We start from the raw sequence: 22,310 nt of genomic DNA, 5'->3' as shown, positions 1-22,310 counted from the left end.
TCTGCCAACCCCAGAGGGCCCTGCACTGAGTCTCTTTCTTACTTGAGGAGTGAGCAGGCTGCTTTAAATTACCACTTTAGATTACTTTAAAGAAGAATTTTCATCACAATGTTGCACATTTATGGTTTAGCTCTCATATGCACTGCATCAAATGGCAACATTGCATCCACATCAAAGAATAAAATGACAGCATTTCTCAATCAAAGGGCTACATATGACTAAACTGTTGCCATCACAAAGTCCTAAAGCTATTTGAGTGACAGCTGAGTTGCTAGGGTCTTAACAGCTCGCTGTCACTTTAGCTACTTAGCACTCTCTGTGGACTCAACCTCTGAGCTGGGAATGATTACCTAATACAGCACAATCATTTCTAAAGATAATAAGGCTTGTTGTGCTGTTGACTGTGCTACCAGTCTGCCCTGAGCAGCTCTGAGTCGGCTGTTCCCAGACAGACCTCTAATGTCAAGGTTGGCCTGAACTCCTCCAGGTTGACAGCCGGGCACCTTCTCATGGACCTTTGTTGGAACCTGAGCTCTGCCAGTACTGAGCGCAGATCCAGCTTTGCAGGGGGTCCCGGACAAGACCTTTGGCCCATGACCGGGCAAATCCTAGGCTAGTTGGGTGGAGGTCCAGCAGAGGAGCATGGTCCTCTTTTCAGCTCTGGCAGTATTCATTTCAGAAGTTGTTTCAGTAGTGAGGACTGAGTTGATGAGATGGCTGGAAGTAGGGCTGGGCGATATATCGAGATTTTAATATATATTGATATATTTTCAAACACGATATGGTACGAGACAATATTGTTTATATCGATTTAAATTTTTTTTTTTCTTTTTTTTTTTTTAACATTTTTTTTTTAATGATTTTGATATAGCTTATTTTGTGACAAATTGACTTGAATGTTTTATTTGAGATTTGCACAAATGTTTTGTTATTTGCACAACTGTCAACCTCAGTGGAAAAGTCTGCCTGTTACTGTCTACATTGTATTAATTACACAGTGTATTTTAATTTAATTGTTATGCAGGAAAGGGATATTTGTTTTATTTTATTCAAGAAGCATTTTTATTCTATATATGCAGGCAGTTTATTTGTATTTCATTTGTTTTATACATGTTGATATTGTGCAGACCTCTGTTAATAAAGGAACCTGTGTGACATTTGGCACGTGGCTTTGTATTAAAACTGACTGTTTTTTTAAGGGTTTGCCTCAGAAAAAAATGAAGCTAACAGAGATGCTATGCTATAATGCTTTGGGGGAAACCCCAATTATGGCACCGAAAATATATTGAGATATATATCGAGTATCGCCATTTAGCTAGAAAATATCGAGATATGACTTTTGGTCCATATCGCCCAGCCCTAGCTGGAAGGTAACATCAGTTAGTATCAGATAGGCTAAGCTTATTTAGTTTACTTATCTGCCTATTGGATGATTAACTGGGGTTGATGATGTCTCCCAGAGGCTAGTCAAAATGTTTGTCTCCATACAGTCTATTTACTCATTATTCACATTACCATATTCATTAATATGAGAAAATGTATGTTTCCTTTTTGTTTGTTTTTCTTTTGAATTTTGGTTTGACATTCTGCTTGCCCACAGGTGGAACAGCTGCAAGCAGAATAAGCAGGCAGCTAATAACCGTGCAGCAACAAACAACCAGATGGTGACGCCGGAGGGAGAGAAGCTGCACAGCGACAGCGGCATCTCGGTGGACACGCAGAGTCTGCAGGAGCAGCAGCAGCAGCAGCAAGCCCAGGCAGAAGTCCAGCCTCAGCCTTCACGCTCACACACACAGGAACAGATAGGTACGCCCTCCTCACTGTTATTAAACAAGACACTATACTTAGCAACTTGTATCAATATCAAGTACCACTAGGAAGCATATTGTATACGATTAAGCATAAAATGTAGATTTTCATTCTTTGTGTGGTAAAACTCCTTCATTTCCACTTGACATTCCAAATTGGAAATTGTCCAGGCGTACGTGAGAAAATAATGGGTTTCAGGCGCTTCTTCTCTTTGCAATAGCTGCCCTCCCATCACAGGATCTTAGCCTCGCCGCAGAGTGCACGCGTTGCTCTCGCACACAGTTATATTCATGCTGCCAAAGACAGTCATCATTGATTACATCAAGATATTCTACTGAGACGTGTTATGATTTTCCAAGGGCCCGTGCAGGTTTTTTTTTCCCCCTCCTCTGAGCAAAATACATTTTTGAGGCGTGAGATCAAAAGCAATAAATCACCTAACTGCATGACTGACGCCTACATTCGGCTGCCGAACGCAGACAGGTGAAGCATGTGTGACGCATTACACACCAGGAGTGAACTAGTGATGACACGGGAAGTTCAGTTAAACAGAGATACTCTCTAGATATTAATTTGTGTTTATTCCTGCTAATCACAGACAATCATCACAATTTGGCTGAACGTAAAAATCTCCATCAGTCGATGTCGGTGTATCAGAGGAGTGTACACAACTTCATCTGTTTGGCTTGGAACCAACATTGAGAATTCTCCTTGTCTCCTAAAAAGCAATTAACTGCATGTTTAATCTTTTTCCTTGGTGCAAAACATTAACAAAGGCAAACATAGATGAAGTCTCTAGCGCTTATGTGTTTAGCGATCTATTGTTAGTTGAGTTAACAGATTTTATTAAACAACCGGCCCCTGAGTAAAGGCATGTAAAAGTCTTTGTACTCGTCCTACCACAAACCATGTGGATGCAAGTTGTGTTTTTGTGTCTCAAACTGCATTATGCAGATGTTTTGCATCATTTTGAGTCACTTTGTGGTCATTATGCTTCTCTTTATGGTTGCTTTGTATCCCATAGTGGATATTTTGGATCTCTGGGATTTATTTTGTCCAATTTTGGTAATTTTTCACTTAGAAGGTTTTACATGTCATTTTACTCTTTGTGGTCCTTTTTCCCTCTAATCTTTTTTACTTTATCTCTGCTTGTTCACTTCACTTTGGTCACTTTGTGTCTCTTTCGTAATCACTTATCTCTTTGTGGTTGATCAGATTTAATCACAGTTGCTTTGTGTCACATTTCAGTGACTTGGAAGACATTTTTCGTCATTCTTGTCTCTTCAAGGCAATGTAAAGTCGTTTGAAAAAGTTGAAAGCTTGAAAGTACATTCTCTTTCTATTCTAAGGTTAGACTTATCTGGATGTCAGCTACATTTAGATCCTACATGCTCGAACCGTTACATTATCAAGTCCATGACGAAAGAAGAAAGAACAGGTGTGGATATGAAAAAAGCTCACTAAAGTTTGCAAAGTTGCATCTAGACTCCTGGAACAATATCCGTTGCTTGGTCAACATGCACATAACCATCTTTGAAGAAAACTGACCAAAGCATCCCAGCAGAGGTACAAACAATACATCCATACCATCTTTTTTTTCCCCCAGGACAACCTTTATCAATTTCACTACACCCCAAATGCCCTTTGTATCTTCTGCATCTTATTTTGCCAAAGTTGTGCTTCATTGTGAGAGGTAAAATCCTTTTTGCGTAAACATGAAATCCAATGTATTATTGTTTTTTTCTTTGCCGTCTTCGTTCTTTGTTTCTGTCAAATATAACGTCTCATTTTAGTAGCTTCACGTTTCTCTCGGCGCTACATTCACAGGACAAATCCCAGGCTCTCCAGACTTGCCCACAAAACCCATTAAATATCTGTCCATGTCTGAAAGTATATGGTTTTTTCAGTTTGATTGCACATTGCTCTCAGGCCGGAGTCTTGTGGTTTTCAGTTAAAGGAAAAGTATACCACAACAGACCAAGTATTGTTTATTTCAAATCAGAAGTTCCTTAAATTACCTAATTTATTTGATGCTATAGTTCAATGCAAATTGTTCTTTGTAGCAGGAGAAAGTTGTATTTATGGGATCTAGTTTCAGTTGTTCATCAAAGCAGCTGGACTGTTTGTAGGGGGGGGATTTAAAAGAAAAGTGAGTGACGGGGAAGTTTCTTGTCAAAAAAATAACCTAGCTTTTGATATCACAGACAGTAGAATAAAAAGACTGTTTGTTTCCTTTGAAGAAGGAAATGACATATAAAACCATTAGACCAGAGCAACAGTCAGAAAAAGCTTATACTTATGCAAATAACATAAAATGTGGTAGAAAATGAATACTGAACATTTGAAAAATGAGGACAAGTTTCAAAGCAGACATGGGGATAAATGCAGTGATTTCATTTTGACCCTCCACTGCTTATCCTGTTAGATTTTCTGAAAGAGCTATAAAAGGATAAGGAGATGCCAGCTAACCAGTTCATTATGTCGTTTATAAAAGCTTGGGAAGTGCTCATTTTTGTACCTCTTTACATTCTTCTGATTGACAAATGCAAAGCCGGCTGCGTGACGGAGAAAAGAAGGAATTCCTTTTGTAGGAGCAGCTTGGCATAAGCCACGGAGAGGATGGGCGCTGAGTTAACCCTTTCGCCTCTTCAGCTTGTTGGCTCATTAGCAGGTGTTAACGAGATGCAGTCCAGGCTTGGTCTCTTTTGCCATTTCAGATTTGACGTTGCATCAGTATTTAGCATGTGATAATTGGCAATACCCCTGTCTGTTGTTGTGAAACCTATTAAAAGAGGGAGCAAATGGGCTTGAAAGTTTTTGGTTCCTCTCTATTAAATACTTAGGAGCGTTGAGAGGGAGGGGGTGGATATGCACTACAATCCTATTATAATCGCTGGGGGTTTCCTGTTTCCAGCGAAGCATATTTACTGCTGGCTAAAATTATGGGAACACCTTCAGTCAAAACAAATCAAGTAAACCTTTAAAATAAAGGATTAGAGCAATAAAAATGCCCCTCACTGTGACTCACAACTTTCATTGAGGTTTTTCACGAGCCTCTTGTGAGAGGGGAGAGCTCCTTCACGCAGGCTGGCTGGCCTCATCTCCATCAGCAGCGAAGCATCTATCCGTGCAGCTCATTCACAGCTTCTTTTATTTCCTTCTTCCCCCTCTCAGTCGTGACAATAGAGGGTGTTTAAAGTTTAAACATGACTCAAAGCCCTCACTCAGATTGCCCAATGGTGCATCTCTGTCCAGTGCTCAGCCTCTGCAAAATAAAAGACGTAAAAGGTTCATAAAGATTATTGCAAGATAGGGACAATGCCTGGAACGAATTTTTGAAAAACTGACAGAAAAGAAAACAAACACAGGGGCAGTACAAGGAATGCAGAAAGTCGGTTGTAAATGTTAATCACAGCACTGTAATCCAAAAATTCATATTATGCATACTAATGATATGGGTGGAAGCATCCTGATAGCATGAAGCATCCTTACAGACTGCTGCAGTGCTATCAACGGCAGAGGCAAGGCAAGGCTTTGCAGGAAAAAACATTAGAGGATAATCATAGATAAGGCACAGCCTCTTAGGCGAGCCAGCACCACTGCTGACCCAGTAGATGCTGCTGACTGATGTTACAGTAGGATCTCACGGGGTAATTTCCCAGTTACGTGTTAACAGGATGTAAGTTACAGTTATAATGTAGCTGAGTCATCTAAAATATTACTAATGCAGTTTCAGTAATGCAGGGAGGAGTGACTCATAACTGCTTTTTTTGTGGGAATTATTCCAACATTGTTATGGATTTAAACATTATGTAAGCCCACAATAATTGCTCATCACATGCAAAGGGAAAAAAATAATGCCCGAGGAATAACTTACTGTATATTACAGCATGACTCCTTCACAACCACTTCTACCTCAACTGTGATCATTTTTTGTGTCATAAAAAAACAAACAGAAAATAACTTCAAATATGAATAGAAAGCCTTCGAGACACGAGTCTGAAGTGATGCTTGAGTTGGACTGTGTTAAAGGTCGTGGGGGCTTTTTCATCTACAGGAGACCTGTGGGCCGAGGGAGGAGCTTGTTCTCTAGTTTTGTTGATGTTTTGTTTTAAATAATCAGATATGCACAAATCCCTTACTCTTCCTTTAATATAACAATAGTTCAGTAGCGATTATATAGGCTAATTGAGGTGTAAAACCAAAAGTATGACATTTAAGTAGGTATCTGGGATTTTTTTTTCTCTGAACATTGAAAAAAAAGGAATGGATTCTAGATAAATCATCGGTGGGGTGATCAAATTACATCATTTTGTTGTAGGGCTCCCACAACAGATTTATTTTAATATTTTATATCTAAACTTATAACTGAGATCTCAACTACTTTGAAGGATAAAAAGAGCTTTTCAAACTAAATAGTGAAACAGGAGTAGCTGTTGGGTACATAAAGCTGCAGCTGTGAAGGGAAGTAGTTCAAGAGAGCTGCAAAAACATTTGTGGGGGATTTGAAAAGTCGGGTGTCGGGTGAGATGATGCCCTGAGGCCGTAGACTCATACTCTGTCTGTGTCTAAATGGCAGGAAATCATGAATGACCAACTTCCTCCATGTCACATTCATGTCCGTGCAGAATTATCACCATGAAACCATAGAAAATACATTCTGAGCAGCAGATCTCAGATAATTGATGGTGGCTAAGGGTCCATCGATGGTTGTGAATGTGCTGGCTACTAAAGTAGAATAAAACAAGGCAGTGATAAGGCTTTGCTCTGATTGTGTGTGTAGGCATTTCAGAGGGGAGCTGACTGAGCAGCTCGAATTGATTTCTAGATTGACTATAAACCATCGGACACACATATGGCTTTGGTTACCAATGCTGCCCCTGAAATGAGGCGCAATGCCAGTCCGGGATCAGGTAGAGCAGACGTGCAGGTGCAAGTCTGGATCAGGTAGAGCAGACATGCAGGTGCAAGTCCACTGTGTGCATGTGTGGTTGTGATAGATGCGTGTGGACTGGTCGGTGTCAGGGTGTTTCTGCTCCGTGTCACTGATGATGCCTTTGGGTGACTGTTTAAACAGGAAGAACGAAGGAAGAGTGCTGCAGACTCTGGCCGTCGCTGGACAGAATCATTGTGGATGTGGAACGGAGGCAGAAAGGCCTGAGTTATTAATCTCTGTGCAGTTGTGACACTGAAGTATTTGGAAAATGTTTTGCAGTGAGAGGTGTGGAGCGTCGGCAGTGGGATGGTGTCAAGTCATAGATAAAGCACAAGAGAACCTCTATCTTGTTAAAGTTTTAAGATAAACTCTGCAGCGCTACTATTCCCAGGCACAAGGATGCATTGAAAAAGACTGGAGAAGAGAGAGAGAGAGAGGAAAAACACTCACTCAGAAACGCCTCTGCATTCCCGAGGCGTTTCCATGGCTTCTTTCAAAAGACAACAGGTTAAGAGGTTTGTGGGAAAAGAGAGCATCTTTCTTCCATCCTCATCAGCTAATGAGTCTGGCTGAACAGATTCAGACGACACCACAGGGCCCCCTGCAGGGAAGAGTGTGCTTACTATCAGAGTTCCCAAGTTTTCCCATGAATGCAGACTTTTGGGAAAGCTCCTGTCCGGGAGAAGACCCTTGGTAGAATTTAGACTCTTCCTTCCATGACACTTTTCCTTTCTGTCTTTTCTTTGCAGTGGTGAGAATGGACGGCAGCCCTCCACCTGACTCACCTCCCCCTGAAATCTGAGGAGCAGGCGGGAGAAGAAGAGGAAGAGGAAGGCGAGCCGTCAGAGCTGGGGACGTGGAGAAGAGGGCTGGGGACTTCAACTGTGGACCTACGTTTAAAGCAGGGGAAAGGAGCCACAAAGAGAATCAGACCTTGATCTAGAACTGAAGGGACCCCAGAGACAGCGTCTGATTGACTTGGACCTTCCAGCACCTTCGGGCCAGCGTGTGACTCATCCCCGCATATCCAGTCTGACTCGTCACTCAGTTTGATGATGAACTGTAACAACCGTCTGAACCAGTGTTGCACACATGTATGCCATTTCACATTAACAGACGTGTAACAAGAATCCTCAGTAGCCGCCGGTTTAACGGTTTTCCTTCTCTAAGCTTCCCATTTTACTTTAAAAAGAGTACTTTTCTGTCTATTTACCTTTCAGGCACTACTGCTGTCATGACAGCTGATCGTAGAATTTAAATTCCAATTATGTTTCCTCTGCATCAAAGAGACCGGAGCAGCTTCCTTCTCTCATATCTTTCTCTGTGGCATCCTGCTCTTAGATAATCCTCAGCTCCTCTGCGCAGGATTCCCTCTGTTAGACATGCACTGTCATTAGCGATTCAAAAAGCAGCAGCAGCAGCAAAGTCGTGACTCGCTCCCAGCATCTTCAGCTGAAGTTTCTTCCTGTGTCATTTAACCACCAATGCATTTATTATCATGTTATAACATGTTTGTTTGATACTGGCAGCACCAACCGACGTAAGGGACTGATGATAGGTAGGAACGGACGATTACTTTCTAGCTTGCTTAGTCATGAACTTTCTTGCTCAGAGAGACCCCCCCCACAGTGCCTCCAGGGATTGTATTTCAGCCCATACTGTGACCCACCCAGATGATTTTCCTCATGTTTTGCGGTGCAGTACTTTTATTTTGTGGCTTGAGTTACGCAGCTGAGTCAGCAGGCCGTCTCCGTGTCCCTCTGTGGACCCTGCAACACGAGAGGAGCATCTCTGGACTGTGGATTCGTGCTGACTCACTGCAGTGAGCTGTGTGAAGGGAAGGGGGGACCCATCTGTGGAGCAGGAGAACCGAGCAGCCACGTCATCGCAGCTCGTTTAACTGCTGCTTAAATAAATTTGGGACTTATGAGGAAAAAAAATCTGCTGCAAGGAATCCCATCTCGAATCATTTACGCATTCTGAGCGGAAAATTGGGACACCCCTCAGAGGATGCAAACACCTCCACCGCCGCACGCCCACTCATCACTCTTGGCACTCGCGTCAACGCAGAGCCCATTAAGGAGACGTTCTGACAGGCAGGTAGTAATTACCTAAGGGTTTCAGCTTCATTTACCCTCCGCTCCTCTCTCATCGGGATTAATGCTGCGGACAGCAATGGGGCGACGCAGCCCTCGCTGGAGCCTCAGTGTGACATTACACATCCCTTATCCACGTCTGGGGCCAATGACATTTACCACATCTCCATGGTGACATAAAGCACTTAGTCCAGGCTCTCTTCTAAGGCTGGGTGGCACCTTTTATCGTGGACGACCTCTCTCTTGTTGCCTCCCTCCAGCTGTTGCAGCAACAGTAGGAGCAGCCAGCTTTAGTACAACGTAAGAGAAGAAAACTGTGTCCAAGCCTGTCTGCATTCATTTCCCGTTGGGGCACACGCCTTCTCAGGATCCTCTTGTGGTGTGACTGAGATTTTGAAAGAAAGAAAATTTAAGTCAACAGTGATTATAGAGGAATAAGAGCAGGTAGGTGTGTTTGGGCTGTGTAGAAGGATGCAGGTTGATATGAGCTGCTGTTGACATCAACCTGAAAATGGTGATGAGGTAACTGATACCCTCTTACCTTTTTGTTTTTTTAAATTAACTAGCATTCTTAGTTTAACATACAGACTTGAATTGGGGGGAACAGCTCTATAATAAATCACCTGCTGTGTGATTCGTATAAAAACTAAAATTGTATCAGTGTAGCTCACAATTCTGACTAAAAAGGTGAAGGATACAAAAAAACGATTATATACAAAATGTTTTGTTATTAAAAAGTTGACGATTTGGTAAAAAAAAAAAATGCCCCAAGTATAGTACAAATGATTATTTTTAAACCACATCTTCATTCATCCGGTCTTAGCATCTTGTTTTGGGGGCGGAGTCAACCACTTACCCCCACTTTCCTCCTCTGCAGGCCGTTCTTTTGAAATGAGCATTAACAATTTATGCTGCCCACATCTGAGGTACATCAAATGTAACATGATGTGAAGTTGGGTGGAGGAAAAGGGGAGTATTCTCCTTGGATCTGGGTCTGTGATGTCACAAATCTGACCGGCTCATTGAATGAAACATTTTCGGACCCAGACCTTCCAAAGCTCCTGGGTTATGTTTTGTGGGGGCTTCCCAGTTGGCAATTACTTTAAAGCACTCAAATAAATGCTTTCAAACACAGTCAAAGGGACTTTTTGTCCATAATTTGTCCCCTTTAAGGAAAGAAAATATATCTTGATGTGTCGGCTGTACTCAGAGCTTTGCAATCGGTAGGAAGTGCCACACAGAGAAAAAGAAAAGCTGTGAAAGTGAGTCACGGCGATCGATCACATGGTCACCGACTCCTCCAGACAATTAAACTCCCTGGCCCTCTCACTTGTGATTCATTAATGGAAACAGATAAAACTTTGCAGTGCTTCTCAGCATTGTAGCTGCTGTGGTGTAGACATGTGACCACGCACAAAGACAAGTGTGTGATTCACTCTCGTGTTGAAGGAGCCGCTATGATTCATCCTGGTGCCATAAAAGCAGAGTCTGCTGCAGCAGGAGGGACCGGAGAGCTGATTGAAAGGGGGAAGGCAAAAAAATAAAGAAATGTCTTGACTGCATGTCCCCCTGAGGGCCAATCAGTCCTTCAGTAATACACTCATCCTCTCTGAGCTTGACACATTCTCTTCATCCGACCCCCTGTGAGGGAGGAAACATTACGAATGTGCAGTCTGGGTCTCGGTTGAAAAATATGCAAGACGTGTTTAGGGATAAACTCTCTCTGCCCTGATTTTTTTTTAACTCCGCTTTCTGTATTTTTTAAATTTGTCTTCGTTTAGGTGATACTATAAAGAGTACCAGACTTTTGGAATCAGTATTTTTTTTCTAACTGATGTTGTTTTGTAGCACTTATTATCAGATGTAATGAATGCGCTCAAAGAGCGCACCACGGTTCAAGTGCCTGCTTTGTTCGGTGTGTTTGAGTTCAGACGTTTTACGTTTGTTTTTGGCATTTTTTTTCCACTTATTTTATGTTTTACATTAATTTCTCTTCTCATTTTGAATGTTGAAGACGGCTCTCAGTGAAACGACGTCCCAACTGAGGATTAACCTTGGAAATCAACTGAAACTGTAAACCTGGCACTATCTGTAGAGATTCTTTCAGGGGGCGAATTTATGGTTTCTGCGTCCACCTGTGAGCAGGGCCTGCGTGATGTTTGTCATCCACGCCAGAATAAATCAGCTCCTTCTCGGATTAGCTGCACGAAGCCCCAAAATTTGCAACTAACAGTGTTTCAGCTTGACTGATTCGCTGACTCAAAAAGGTACTATTAATAGAGTGTGGCACCTGCAGATTCTCAACTGGTTCATGCACACTGACACGGAAACCATGCAGGAAGAAACAGTCAAAACAGATCGCCAGTGAATGAACAAATACTGTATATTAACATGCTATAAATAAACGATCATGTAGCATTATGAAAAGGAACTTCTCCTCTAAAACTCCTAGGTTATTTGTTGCTAGAAATCAGCTCTACTGTACAGATGTTTTGCATGTACAGTAGTTTTATCATGTAGTTCCATTACAGAGGATTACATTACAGGCCATGTAATCTGCAGTATGTTAAAGTCTAAAGGGAGGCTCGCTGTCACTCTGTGATTTTATTACTTGATAGAGATACATCAGGACCTGCCCCCCCAAAAAAAAGCTGAATGTCATCTGTAGTTACTAATGTAAAATGCATTCTTAGAGTTGATACAAGATACAAAATATGCTATAAAATGTAAAAAAAAAATGTGTGAAGGTGAAATGAACATCATTAATAAAAATAATAATAAAAAAAGATGTAATTGCACTTTTTGGTCCAATTTGTCTTTGTTGCCAGCATGAGACTCGCTGTCATTTACAGGAAAAGAAAAATCTGACGTTAAATTAGTTATTAAACAGCTCTGTATTTTAGAGCAACATGCAGCCAGTTGAGTCGAGAGAGTCACAGCTTCTGGTCTATTAAGGGACTGTGAGGTGTTAAAACTTTAACGACCAAAACAATGTGAAATTAAGCAGTTTTAAGTTAGAAAGGAGTTATACTGAACGTGTTTACAGCTAAGTTAGATGAATAAATGTGTATTTCTGCTTAAGTGATAGTGTGGATGAGTTTTTGGAGACAGACCAAGGCAATTCTGACTTTGTATGTATGCAAAAAGTGCATCAAGAAGACTGTTCATTGGCTCCATCTGGTTGCTGTCATCTTGTAATAAACCTGTGCAAGTCGACTACCGATGCTCCAAACTTTGCCAGTTGCTGAGTAAATGCAAGCATGTCACATCTTTTGTTCAACATCCTTTGCAACACTGCTTCTTACAATTATGTTTGGACTTATTTAAATATACCAATAACAAAAATGGCAAACGTTAGAATTAGAGGTAGTAAAAGAGAGTAAACAGAAGGAGTAAAGCGCTCGTGTTTCCACGGCAACAACACTGGCAGAAGTTGGACATCCTACCAGTCCTGCAGAGTCAGAGACTCCTGGGAAAGGGTGTGTGCACAAAACAAGTGATCATTTCACATTTGTGTGCAGGAACATCAACACTTTAATAGATTGCTGCTGTAATCACAACAGACCTCACTAAGCAGCGGTAACGATGACGCAGCTGTCCGAGTGCGAGTACCCGGCTCCGCTGCCCCGAAGTGCCAGCTCGGGACTCCTGTCGCTCTCAGCTTGATAAGGTGATGTGTTGCAGTGACTGAAGTGATGTGCAAAGGTCTTGAGGGACTGTATGCATTTTAGAAATCTTTCCAACTTTCATCAGCGCCGCAGAACGTCACAGACAAACGACAGATCAGGTCGTCGGACCTTTTCTATTGGCTGCGTCAGATATGGAGATCCAGGTTTTCCCTGAAGCTTTAGCTGACGTGCTTGACTTGAGAATTGTTTTTATTCTGTAAATCTTGTATCTCCTGAGGTCATCGCTGTGGAGCTGTATGTAGTGTTTCTGACGTCATCCTTTTGGCAGCTCATTTTCCGTACATCTGGGCACCGTTACAATCGTTTTCATTTCCAGCGGCAAAGCTCTGAAACGGTTCAAGGGTCAAGAGCTTTTACCAGTTACAGTAAAAGTAGGATTGGCCATGAGGGTCATCTTTTCATTTCCTCGTATTTTCGTATTTTTTTTTGGCACTCATATCTTGGCAATATGATTTGACAATTTTCAGAAATCTCAAAGCAGAAAGGGATTCAGAGGTGACCTCTGTAACAGGTACCAGCGGGGTTTTCAGACCCCACTCGTTTATCCACCGAGTTTAGACTTTTGTTACCCAGATTCAGTTCTGGTAACTAATGATCTCAAAAACAACAACCGAAACTTTGTCTAAATGTAAGTGCACACTAATAATTGTCTTTTGAAAATAAGATTCCCCAGAAATAAATACATGTTGAATTATGAGTCAAATTCCTTAAAATAAACTATCCAATAAAGCTTTTTTTGAATTGTACTCCACCAGTGGCATCTCTTCAATTTAGTTTGTTATTCATATCAGTCTATTCTTTTTTTATATAAATGTATTATATTTAATATACAGACCCCCTACTTTTCCCAAAAAACACCCATAAGCATTTGTAAGAAATGATCTCAAGCAAATGAAACTAAAATGCCCAAACCAGAAAGTATTTAGTGGGGGACCAGCAGCCAAACCACAGTGGAAAGCAGGACCATATGTGGCGCTCCGGTGGACTACGACTGTGGTTCTCCAACAGTCTTATCAATAAAACATCTTGGAGCCCAACAGGCTTCTCCTCCTCCAGTGTGCCAGATTGATCCCCACTGATCAAACCTCCAGAGACACAGACACGACAAAGAGCAAGGGACGATGCCAAGTACACGACAAAAGAAAGGGGTTGCTTTTTTTCTGTTCTGCAACAGAAACGTGTTAAAATGTTTCTGTCAGATTATTTTCCTCTTAAATGTTCTTTTACATGAGGCCCTGATGCAACACAGCCTAGCAAGAAGGGCTTACAGATGGACTGTACGATTTTAATTTGATCAGTAGGAAGAGACACAAATCATGATGCGTTTTCTTTTCTCCTGTCAAGACAAATCAACACTGTAAAAAACAGATGAACTCAATAAAAGGGATAAAGGAATGGATGCCATGGGAAAAGCAGCAACAAAAGAATTACATCAGACTGACACTTGTGAAGAAACACTCCCCAACCCAGAGCAAAAGGAGGAGGGTGTCATCTCTTCTTTGGCTCCTATTTGTCTAGAGATGCCATTATTAGAACAATTCAGTTGTGCATTTAACAAGCAGTGAGATAAAATGAAACATTAAACCGCTGGTTAACAGGCTCCGTCAACAAAACATGTTTCTGGTGATGAAACCAAGAAATTGTTCTTGAAATGCAGCTTTAAAAAAAACTGTTTGAAAAGTTAAAGATCAACTTGATGCATTTTATGAGATGTAAACGCAGACATGTTTTTGTTAAAAAGGGTGCTTTAAAAAAGTACTTCTAAGGAAGAAAAAAAAAACGTTTTTCTCCAATGTATCGGGCGGCTGTGTGCAGTTTAGGTGACAATGCCTTGGTTGTAGTTGCGATTAAGTCCAGTCCACTCTACCGCCAGCGTTTCAGGACACGGAGCAGTTTTCCTTATCTAAGAAAGCAAATTTTATCCTCAGCAGGTAAAGAGACGATAGGTCCCAGACAGGGCCGCTGCAAGGGGTGTGCGAACCGTGCGACCGCACGGGGCCTCGCGCCCCAAGGGGCCTCGCGCCATGGGCCGTTTTCTTTTTTTTTTCTTCCTTTTTTCCCTTATAAATATCAATAGTCACGTTCCATTACAGACCTAAATGTGTACTAGTCTGTGCATATCAATAAATATATGTGCAATGATGCGTGTCTGTTGTTCAATACAACTGATCAGACCAAGCGCAGACACAAGCTGCTCTGATCCAGATGGGTGGAGTGTGGAACAAACTGTCACACAATGTTGAGAGAACGAGACAGATTCAGGAAATGTCCATCAGGGGATGAAAAAAGAAAAAAACTAAAGAAAATTGAAGAGTTTAATGCCTCTCTGAAAGGCTCGTTTGATAAATTTGTTACAAAAATCACCGATCCGACTGGGTCTCAAGCAGCCGCGGGGCCCCGCGTCGAGGCAAGCCAAATGATGATGATGAGGCAGAGGAAGATATCCAGTATTTTGCTAACTGGAGAGTTAAAATTGCGCATATAGACACTCGATACGACCCGAAAAACCCAAAAATTTCGAGGGCCCCCCCCCCGGCCATTTCGCACAGGGCCTTGCAAATCTCGCAGACGGCTCTGGTCCCAGATATGTCTATGAACAATACCTTTTGACTTAATCCTTGCACACATACTGTATATGTTTACTTGCGATCATTTCCAGAGAGTGTCAAAGTTAAGACCCTCACCCTCGGTGAAATATTATACATTTTAACAATAAATGAGGCTAAAGATGCTGTATTTACCTATGAACCTGACAGGTTGTGGCTACGAAGAGGTTGGAATGTCCCGCTGTGTTCATATCGTGTTTTTCAGTGTTGATGTTCTTGCTTAAGCATTATATATATATATATATATATATATATATATATATATATATATATATATATATATATTATAAGCATCTGGGATTCATGTCAACCCAAGTGATGACGTCAGCTGATCTGGCCAGCGTTCAGCTCAGTCATGCAGCACTTAAACGATGCTCTACATATTTGTTCCAAGTACACATTTAAAATTCATGTTGTAATTCTTCATCTGAGAGAATAAAGCTTAGTAGTCATTTTAAGTTGAAATTGGTTCAACATTGGCAACAACATGCCATAAAACAACAACAATTAGATGAAATGTGGGTGTGTGTTTTTTTTGTTTTGCTTAAAACATTAAGACTTACATGCTGCATCTTGAACTTGTAGGTTACAGTCAGAAATCAGAATGCTGAAACACTAAAACGAATCTGCAAGACAATGTTTTGGAGGGTGGTTTCCGTCAGTCAGTAAACATCTGGATGCAATGTGTGCCGACATCGTGAAGGGTATTTTTAAACGAAGGCATTTTTCCACACGGGGGACGGAGAATGGTTTAGTTTTTCACTCTTATGTTGAAACACCTGACAGACGAATATATACGAGACATGTCTGCATAAAATACCCAGCACGCACTTCAACAGTTGGGGGCAAAACAAGAAGGGGTTTTTATTTCTGCAAAAATGTCGGTGGTGTTATCAGTGTTTTCATACGAGTGAGAAATCAGCGAGAGCTGGCTGCATGCCTGAAGGCCGGCGCAGCATCATGTGTAGGACGCATGAGGAAACCATCCAGCACAGCAGCGGTGAACAGCCACTTCAACCTGCTCAGCCCAGCTGCTCCTAATCTGTGCGCCTCCGGATATGTGGACCAACCTGCCCGTCTCAGCTTCACGCATAAACACAGAACTAACACAGAACAACATGTCCACTGCGGTGGATAACTACAGTCAAACACACCCCACATCAAACCCCTCCATCATTTTGACTTTGTGTAATATATCATATTGGTGCTTGTCATGTGAACGCAAAAAGAAAAATTATGTTTTATCTCACTAGAAATACAATTCTTGGTTTTAATCTTATATTCTGTTGCAGTGAGACCTCTGCCTCTCACCTTTTCAGTAGTCAAAATATGCAGCTTTTTTACCTTGAAATCATGAAAATTAATTTCTGATTACATAAATATCACAATTATTTCGCCTATTTATGTAGTGAAAAAGAAGAAGAAGCTATTAGTCATCTCCGCAGCCCTGATGCAGCAACTCATGCGTGGATATTGTTCGATTACTTCCTCCACCGTGCCTGGACACCTCAGGTGGCAAATCAAACTGCAGTGAGAGTTGGTGGGGTTCAGTTTGCCCACATCCATAAAGTGCCTGTCACTGCACATCAGGACAGGGATGAATTACTTCAGGCTTTTCTGCCTTTTCAAACTTCAACCGCCGAGGTACAAAAAAACGTGCAACAAAGAGTGTAACAGGTTCAGTCTGGCACGATTCATTGTGTTCCATGTAGAAGAATATTTTATAACCTTGTCAACGATTCAGGAGTTGACGCAAAGAGAAATGCCTGGTGACGTGATTCAGTATGTAAGGGGAAAGGCAACGTGCACCCACCCACGTGTAAAAGAAACATAATGCAGAAACAGTGATGGATACAAGCAGATATTACCAATAAGATCCCACAGACAATATTTTTTTTAAAACTAATTTTCACTAACAAATAGACCTTTTTCAAAGCAGCATAGGATTGAGATACATGTGATTATGTTTAAAATAGCAAACTGCAAAAATTCAGTACCACAAATTCATTGTAAGCATGAACTACGGCAGTTACTGAATTCATAAATGACTAAACCTTCAGGACTTTTGGGTTTAATCCAAACGTTTGCCCTCAATCCCGTCACCTCATATAACTTCTGTGCACTTACTTCATTCAGAAACAATCGCCTGCAAACGAGCTCTAGGCAGCATTTAGGTTTCCTGTTCAAGTCAATAAGAAACAAATAAAATATGCAATATTGAAACAATTATAAAGAAACTCATTCAACACACATAGAGCCTCTGAATGATGGCGAGATTAGCCGCTGTACAACTCGTAGTCCCTGCTGTGAAATGTCTGGACACCGTCTCCCAGCAGCCAACATGATCGTCTCTGGGTTTGAGCGGCTCCTGTCTGGATGTGGACTCCATTAGGAAGCAGGGACACCTTCGTCCCCATGTTGGTCCATTTAGTGAATTGTTAGTAAGTACAACTCGTTTGTACTTTAATTTCTTGAGCATATTTTTAAATCAGCGTTTTTTTTGTCTTTTGCAGTGTGATGTGGGATTGTCCATGCTTTTTAATTGCCCCCTTTGGGATGAATAAATCGCTTCGAATTGAAATTATTTTTCGTCTGGAAACATGCCAAGATTTAAGATTTTATTTTTCATTAATCAGCTGACCAATGTGACCTGGTCAGCTTTCAAAACAAACTACAAAAAAATGCTTTTGCAGTAGAATAATGTAAGGTCACTCAATCATATTAAGTTCAATAAGAGGTTATTATTATATGTATTGTAATAATCTGTACTGTGTGTATGTACTGGTATATTTGCATCTAAACATGTGAATCTACAACTGGTATTTTGATGTGTGTTCTTTTGGGAGAAGTTCTCGATAAGCCTTCTGGCTTCCAACTTCTCCTGCACAATATTAACATGTATGTATCTTTTTGTTTTTAACTTGTATGTGCGAATAAATAAAACAAAAAAACAAAACCTAATAATGTGCCTCAGGTTTTACGGTCAGGAAATCAACGTTTTTCTTCCCCAAAGAATAGTTTCACTACGGTGATATTGTGGTTATATTGTCAGGCCCACATTTAAACTGCATTATTACCATCAGTTTATCTACTGAAATGCTGTTAAAGGTCTTAACATTTGTTCTTTTTAAGTTTGTAAAACTTGAAAAGGTGAGATGAACAAAACCAGAAAAAGAAAGCAAAAATTCTATAACGCTTTGTCTTGTAATGAGAATTGTTTTAAACAGCAGTCATGGGTTAGAGTAAAATTTGGATCAAGTTTGTTTCCTCTCCTCGTTTCTCCACTAGTATAAACATTTAGCTTTGAGCGGAGAGACGCCTCCATCATGTACTTTTCAAACAGTCAACAGACAAAAGCAATCAGAACGCAGACTGTGTTCACTTCTGCGACACACCTTCCACCCTCTTTGATTACGAGACCTGATTTTCCCCTCTAATCATCTTTGCGTTTCGTCACGGGTAAAGACATAGAACGGCGAAAAAAAAAAAGCAGCACTCAGATACAAACACACGTTCAAGTTTCCGCCTTCCAGAAAGCAGCTGCGTCAACCACACTTGATTGATGAGCAGAGCATCACCGTCCCAGCAGCCTCGGGGCATTTTATGACAATATTTAGAGAACGGGAGCAGAGCAAAATGACCTTACGTCATTATATTCGACTCCACCTGACAGAACGGAATATTGTTGATATCCATTACAAAGTTTTCTAAACTCCTCCAACCAACTCTGGCTCAGGGAAGAGGAACTAACCCGGCGTTTGCTCAGAACATTCAGGGCCGTTGTGTTTCCCCTGCGTCGGATGTCGAGGGCCCAGGCGCTTTAAGCTCTGTGTCACATAAAGATGCAACATCCATGGATCCCTCAGAAAAAAAATGGACCTGTGTGGGTGTTTTGGGTTGCGGGGTTTGTGGAGGTTCAGAGCAGAAAGCCATGGTGTGAAAGCAGAGCAACGGGTGTTGTGGAGATAGAAAAGATATATGTGAGCCAACGAGAAGCTGGGCATCTTGGGAGTCCCCCCACTCCCCCACCGTGGTCTGCAGGTGCTGAGTACCCCCGGCACGTCTCGCTGCCTCTGCAGAGACCAGTCCGAGTACATGGCAGGGAGAAGATAGCTGGCCGTGCTTCACAGCACACCTCAGTGCAGCGAACACACCTGGAAATCAGTCGTGTGATAAAGTATTATCTGCTGCGTTTGTTACAGCGGAGGCTATTACACCGGGACAATAAAACACAGCTGTCTCTCAGGGGGAGGAAGTATCACCATTTCTCTGACTCAACTCTTTGGGAAAATCATCGTTTCTGGAAGCAGAAAGAAGGACCGAATCACAGGGACTCTTTTTCTTTAGCCGTGCACTTTTAACACCCAGGAAGCCAAATGTAAGGCACGTAATTTCCTATGCCTGCTGGTATTTAAACTCATCTCTTCGATTTTGCCCCTTTGCTGTCTCGGTTAAAACACTTTTTTTACTGACCTTTATCTTCTGTATCGCTGGAAATGAACCACAGAGGAGAAACATCCTCCTCAAGCCTCAGACTTTTATCTATTTGTACTCTAAATGCCCATTTTACTATGCTCTTAGATGCATCTCTTCATACATCCAGCCAGCAATGTGTGGCAGGGTGGAGGAGCAGCCACTCAGCTGATTGGGCACAGGTGTTTTTTAGCTATATTACAAGTCTTTCCACTATTTTGAGCCATTCTCGCACCGTGGTGATGTCAGTCCACCTTTGTCCACACTGAAATATTCATTTCACACACCCCGACACCCGCAAAACCATGAGCCCGTTTATAGACTCCAGGCTTTTCTTGTTACTTCCATTTTCAGAGATGTGGGGTGCAATTGAACTTCTGCCAGGAGGCATTGCCCAAGAGATGTTGTGTCACGGAGCCGTACATTCAGGCTAAGAGTTGCATGTCTGACATGCTGTGGGAAGAAACCCATACTGGCATCTGAACTGCAGAGAGCTCAGCAGAAATCCCACCTCATACTTTGATCAACGGGACCCAACAAGGCTTACATTGTATTACTGACAAAGGATAATAAAAGAGAAAAGTTTATAAACAGAAATCACCACAATCCTAAGAAAAGTGTTTGGTATGAATGCTTTGAATCATGAAGAAGTCCAGTTATACTCATTAGTTATTCATAGGTACAAATAGGCTCAGGAGTGAGATGGATATGAAAAAGATACAGATTACATCATGTGGCATCTAATATTTCATGCTAGTTTTATGTCAGCATGAAAGGAAATCCCTTTTAAGAATAGAATAAGGGAAGTGCAACACTGAGAAGAGGTCTGGTCATCTATGTGCTTCCCACTTTGTCAGCATTTTTCTAAATATAATATCCATGACATGTGAAACGTCTCTTTGAATCAATATACCAGATTTTAAGTGGCACCGTTCTTTTGTTAGAAGGCGTAAAGTAAGTGTTGAAGCTTTCAAATGTCTCAGGTGTCATCGCAGAAGTGCCCTTTAAATGTGACTGATCCTCCTTTCCAGGGGCTTCATACATCTCTCCATTATGTATGCTCACTTCATCCCACTCAGGGTCACGGGGTCTTCTCGGCCTCGGTCTCATTAAGGCATGTTAAAGTCAGGTCAGTCCACCCGTCCGATGCAGGGCCCCGGGTTTATAATGTGTAAAGAACTAAGCGTTCATGTCACAAGAATTAGTCTTTTGCTACCATTCAACTAAAAATCCTTTAGAAATGAACAATAATTAATTTTGAGTTTGATTTCAAACACGTGTATCGGAATGAAAGTCACAAAAGCTGAGAATAACTACTGCAGAATGTAGCATTAGCTTTGCAAAACCCATTTTCTTGCATTTAAATGGAGATAAAGTAATACATGTCACACACAAACACAATTGCTCGTACATTTAAAAAGCGCAGAAACCGCAGTGGTGTACTTAAACTTAATTGATCTAAAAACGTGGCCAGGTCATGAGTGAACCGTCAATTTCTGCTGTTGCAGGAAAGACAAAAATGCCTCACATCAGTTTAATTAAACCATCAGAGGACATCTAATAGGTCTGACCCATCTAATGGATAATTACCTCTCCTGTAAAAGAAAAAAACAAACCACAATGGCTTTTATTGTCCTGACAAGACATGCTGAAGCAACACTGAGCAGCCTTTGACAACACGATTGGTGTGTACACAGTTTAAAAAGAAAAAAAAAAACAACCCTTGACTGCTGCTTAATGAGAAATGAAATGGTGATCGGAACTAGGAAAAAGGCATTAGGATCCATTAGGAAGCAAAACGTATACCATAAAGAAATAATAAAAAGTTTCATCATTTGATGAAGAACAGTGAGCCCTTGCACCCTTGCGTCTCCTCAGGAAATAGGAGTTCCACTCAGAGGACGCTCACATACCGTAGACCACTGGAGCGAAGGTGCAGTCATCCATCAGAGCTCCGCAGTCATCAACAACATGAGGATGTGGGCGTGTTGGGAGGTGAGGACACTGCTCAGCCGCACCTTCTCCCAAACACTGTGTCCCCATCCACTCGCCATTTAGAGAGAAACTCGGCTACGCTCTTTTAATTCTGCAAGAAGGAATACAAAGAGATCAGGTCTTAAAATGAAGTAAAGCAGCAACAGATTCCACAGTATTATTCAGCAAAAAGGGCCCAAAATGCTGAAGCAATAGGTGAAAAACCAAATACACAAAATGATTGAATGACTTGTTGATGCCTCTTCGGCAGCGATCCTGCAGGTTGTGTCTGAGTCCTGCATTATTTTGGTCGTCAGAGGATTTCAGTAAGGCTCAGGTCTGGACTTCGTGCAGTCTGCCGATCCAATGCCCTCATTCTTGTCTTTTCTGCTGCAGATTTGACGCTGGACATATATTTATTTATTTATTTGACAAACTTAGATACAAGCTTGCAGAGGATGCGATGAATGTAGAGTTTATAGCTAGTGCTAATTCTGAACTCTAGTCCCCAGTTGGGCTCTTCCACAACATTGCAGTCCAATATAAAATTCATATACATCAATTAAAAAGACCATACAATTCAATAATACAATAATGCAATATTGCATTTACGTGATATCAAACTTGTGATCATTGTTCTGTTGTGACCAGGCTTTAGCTGTCAGACAGATGGACTAACATTTATTTCTAAAAGGTTTTATTATAAAGGGGAGTTCATGGTTAACTT

The 22,310-nt window shown here is 41.4% G+C and overlaps 2 protein-coding genes across 2 annotated transcripts in view; both read left to right on the top strand.

Annotated features, from left to right (window-relative positions):
- ngfra (nerve growth factor receptor a (TNFR superfamily, member 16)) overlaps nt 1–11,857 on the top strand; it is a 31,806-nt gene extending 19,949 nt beyond the window's left edge. Inside the window, exons 5-6 of the mRNA XM_061712542.1 lie at nt 1,601–1,806; nt 7,495–11,857. Coding sequence (XP_061568526.1) covers nt 1,601–1,806; nt 7,495–7,547 — 259 coding nt within the window. The 3' untranslated portion in view covers nt 7,548–11,857. The remainder of the gene's footprint in view (nt 1–1,600; nt 1,807–7,494) is intronic.
- asb16 (ankyrin repeat and SOCS box containing 16) overlaps nt 1–22,310 on the top strand; it is a 333,586-nt gene that overhangs the window by 122,655 nt on the left and 188,621 nt on the right. The gene's annotated exons all lie outside the window — the stretch shown is intronic.

This window comes from Cololabis saira, chromosome 21 (assembly GCF_033807715.1).
Source record: "Cololabis saira isolate AMF1-May2022 chromosome 21, fColSai1.1, whole genome shotgun sequence".
Taxonomy (NCBI): domain Eukaryota; kingdom Metazoa; phylum Chordata; class Actinopteri; order Beloniformes; family Belonidae; genus Cololabis; species Cololabis saira.
This window is presented reverse-complemented; position numbering and strand designations above follow the sequence as displayed.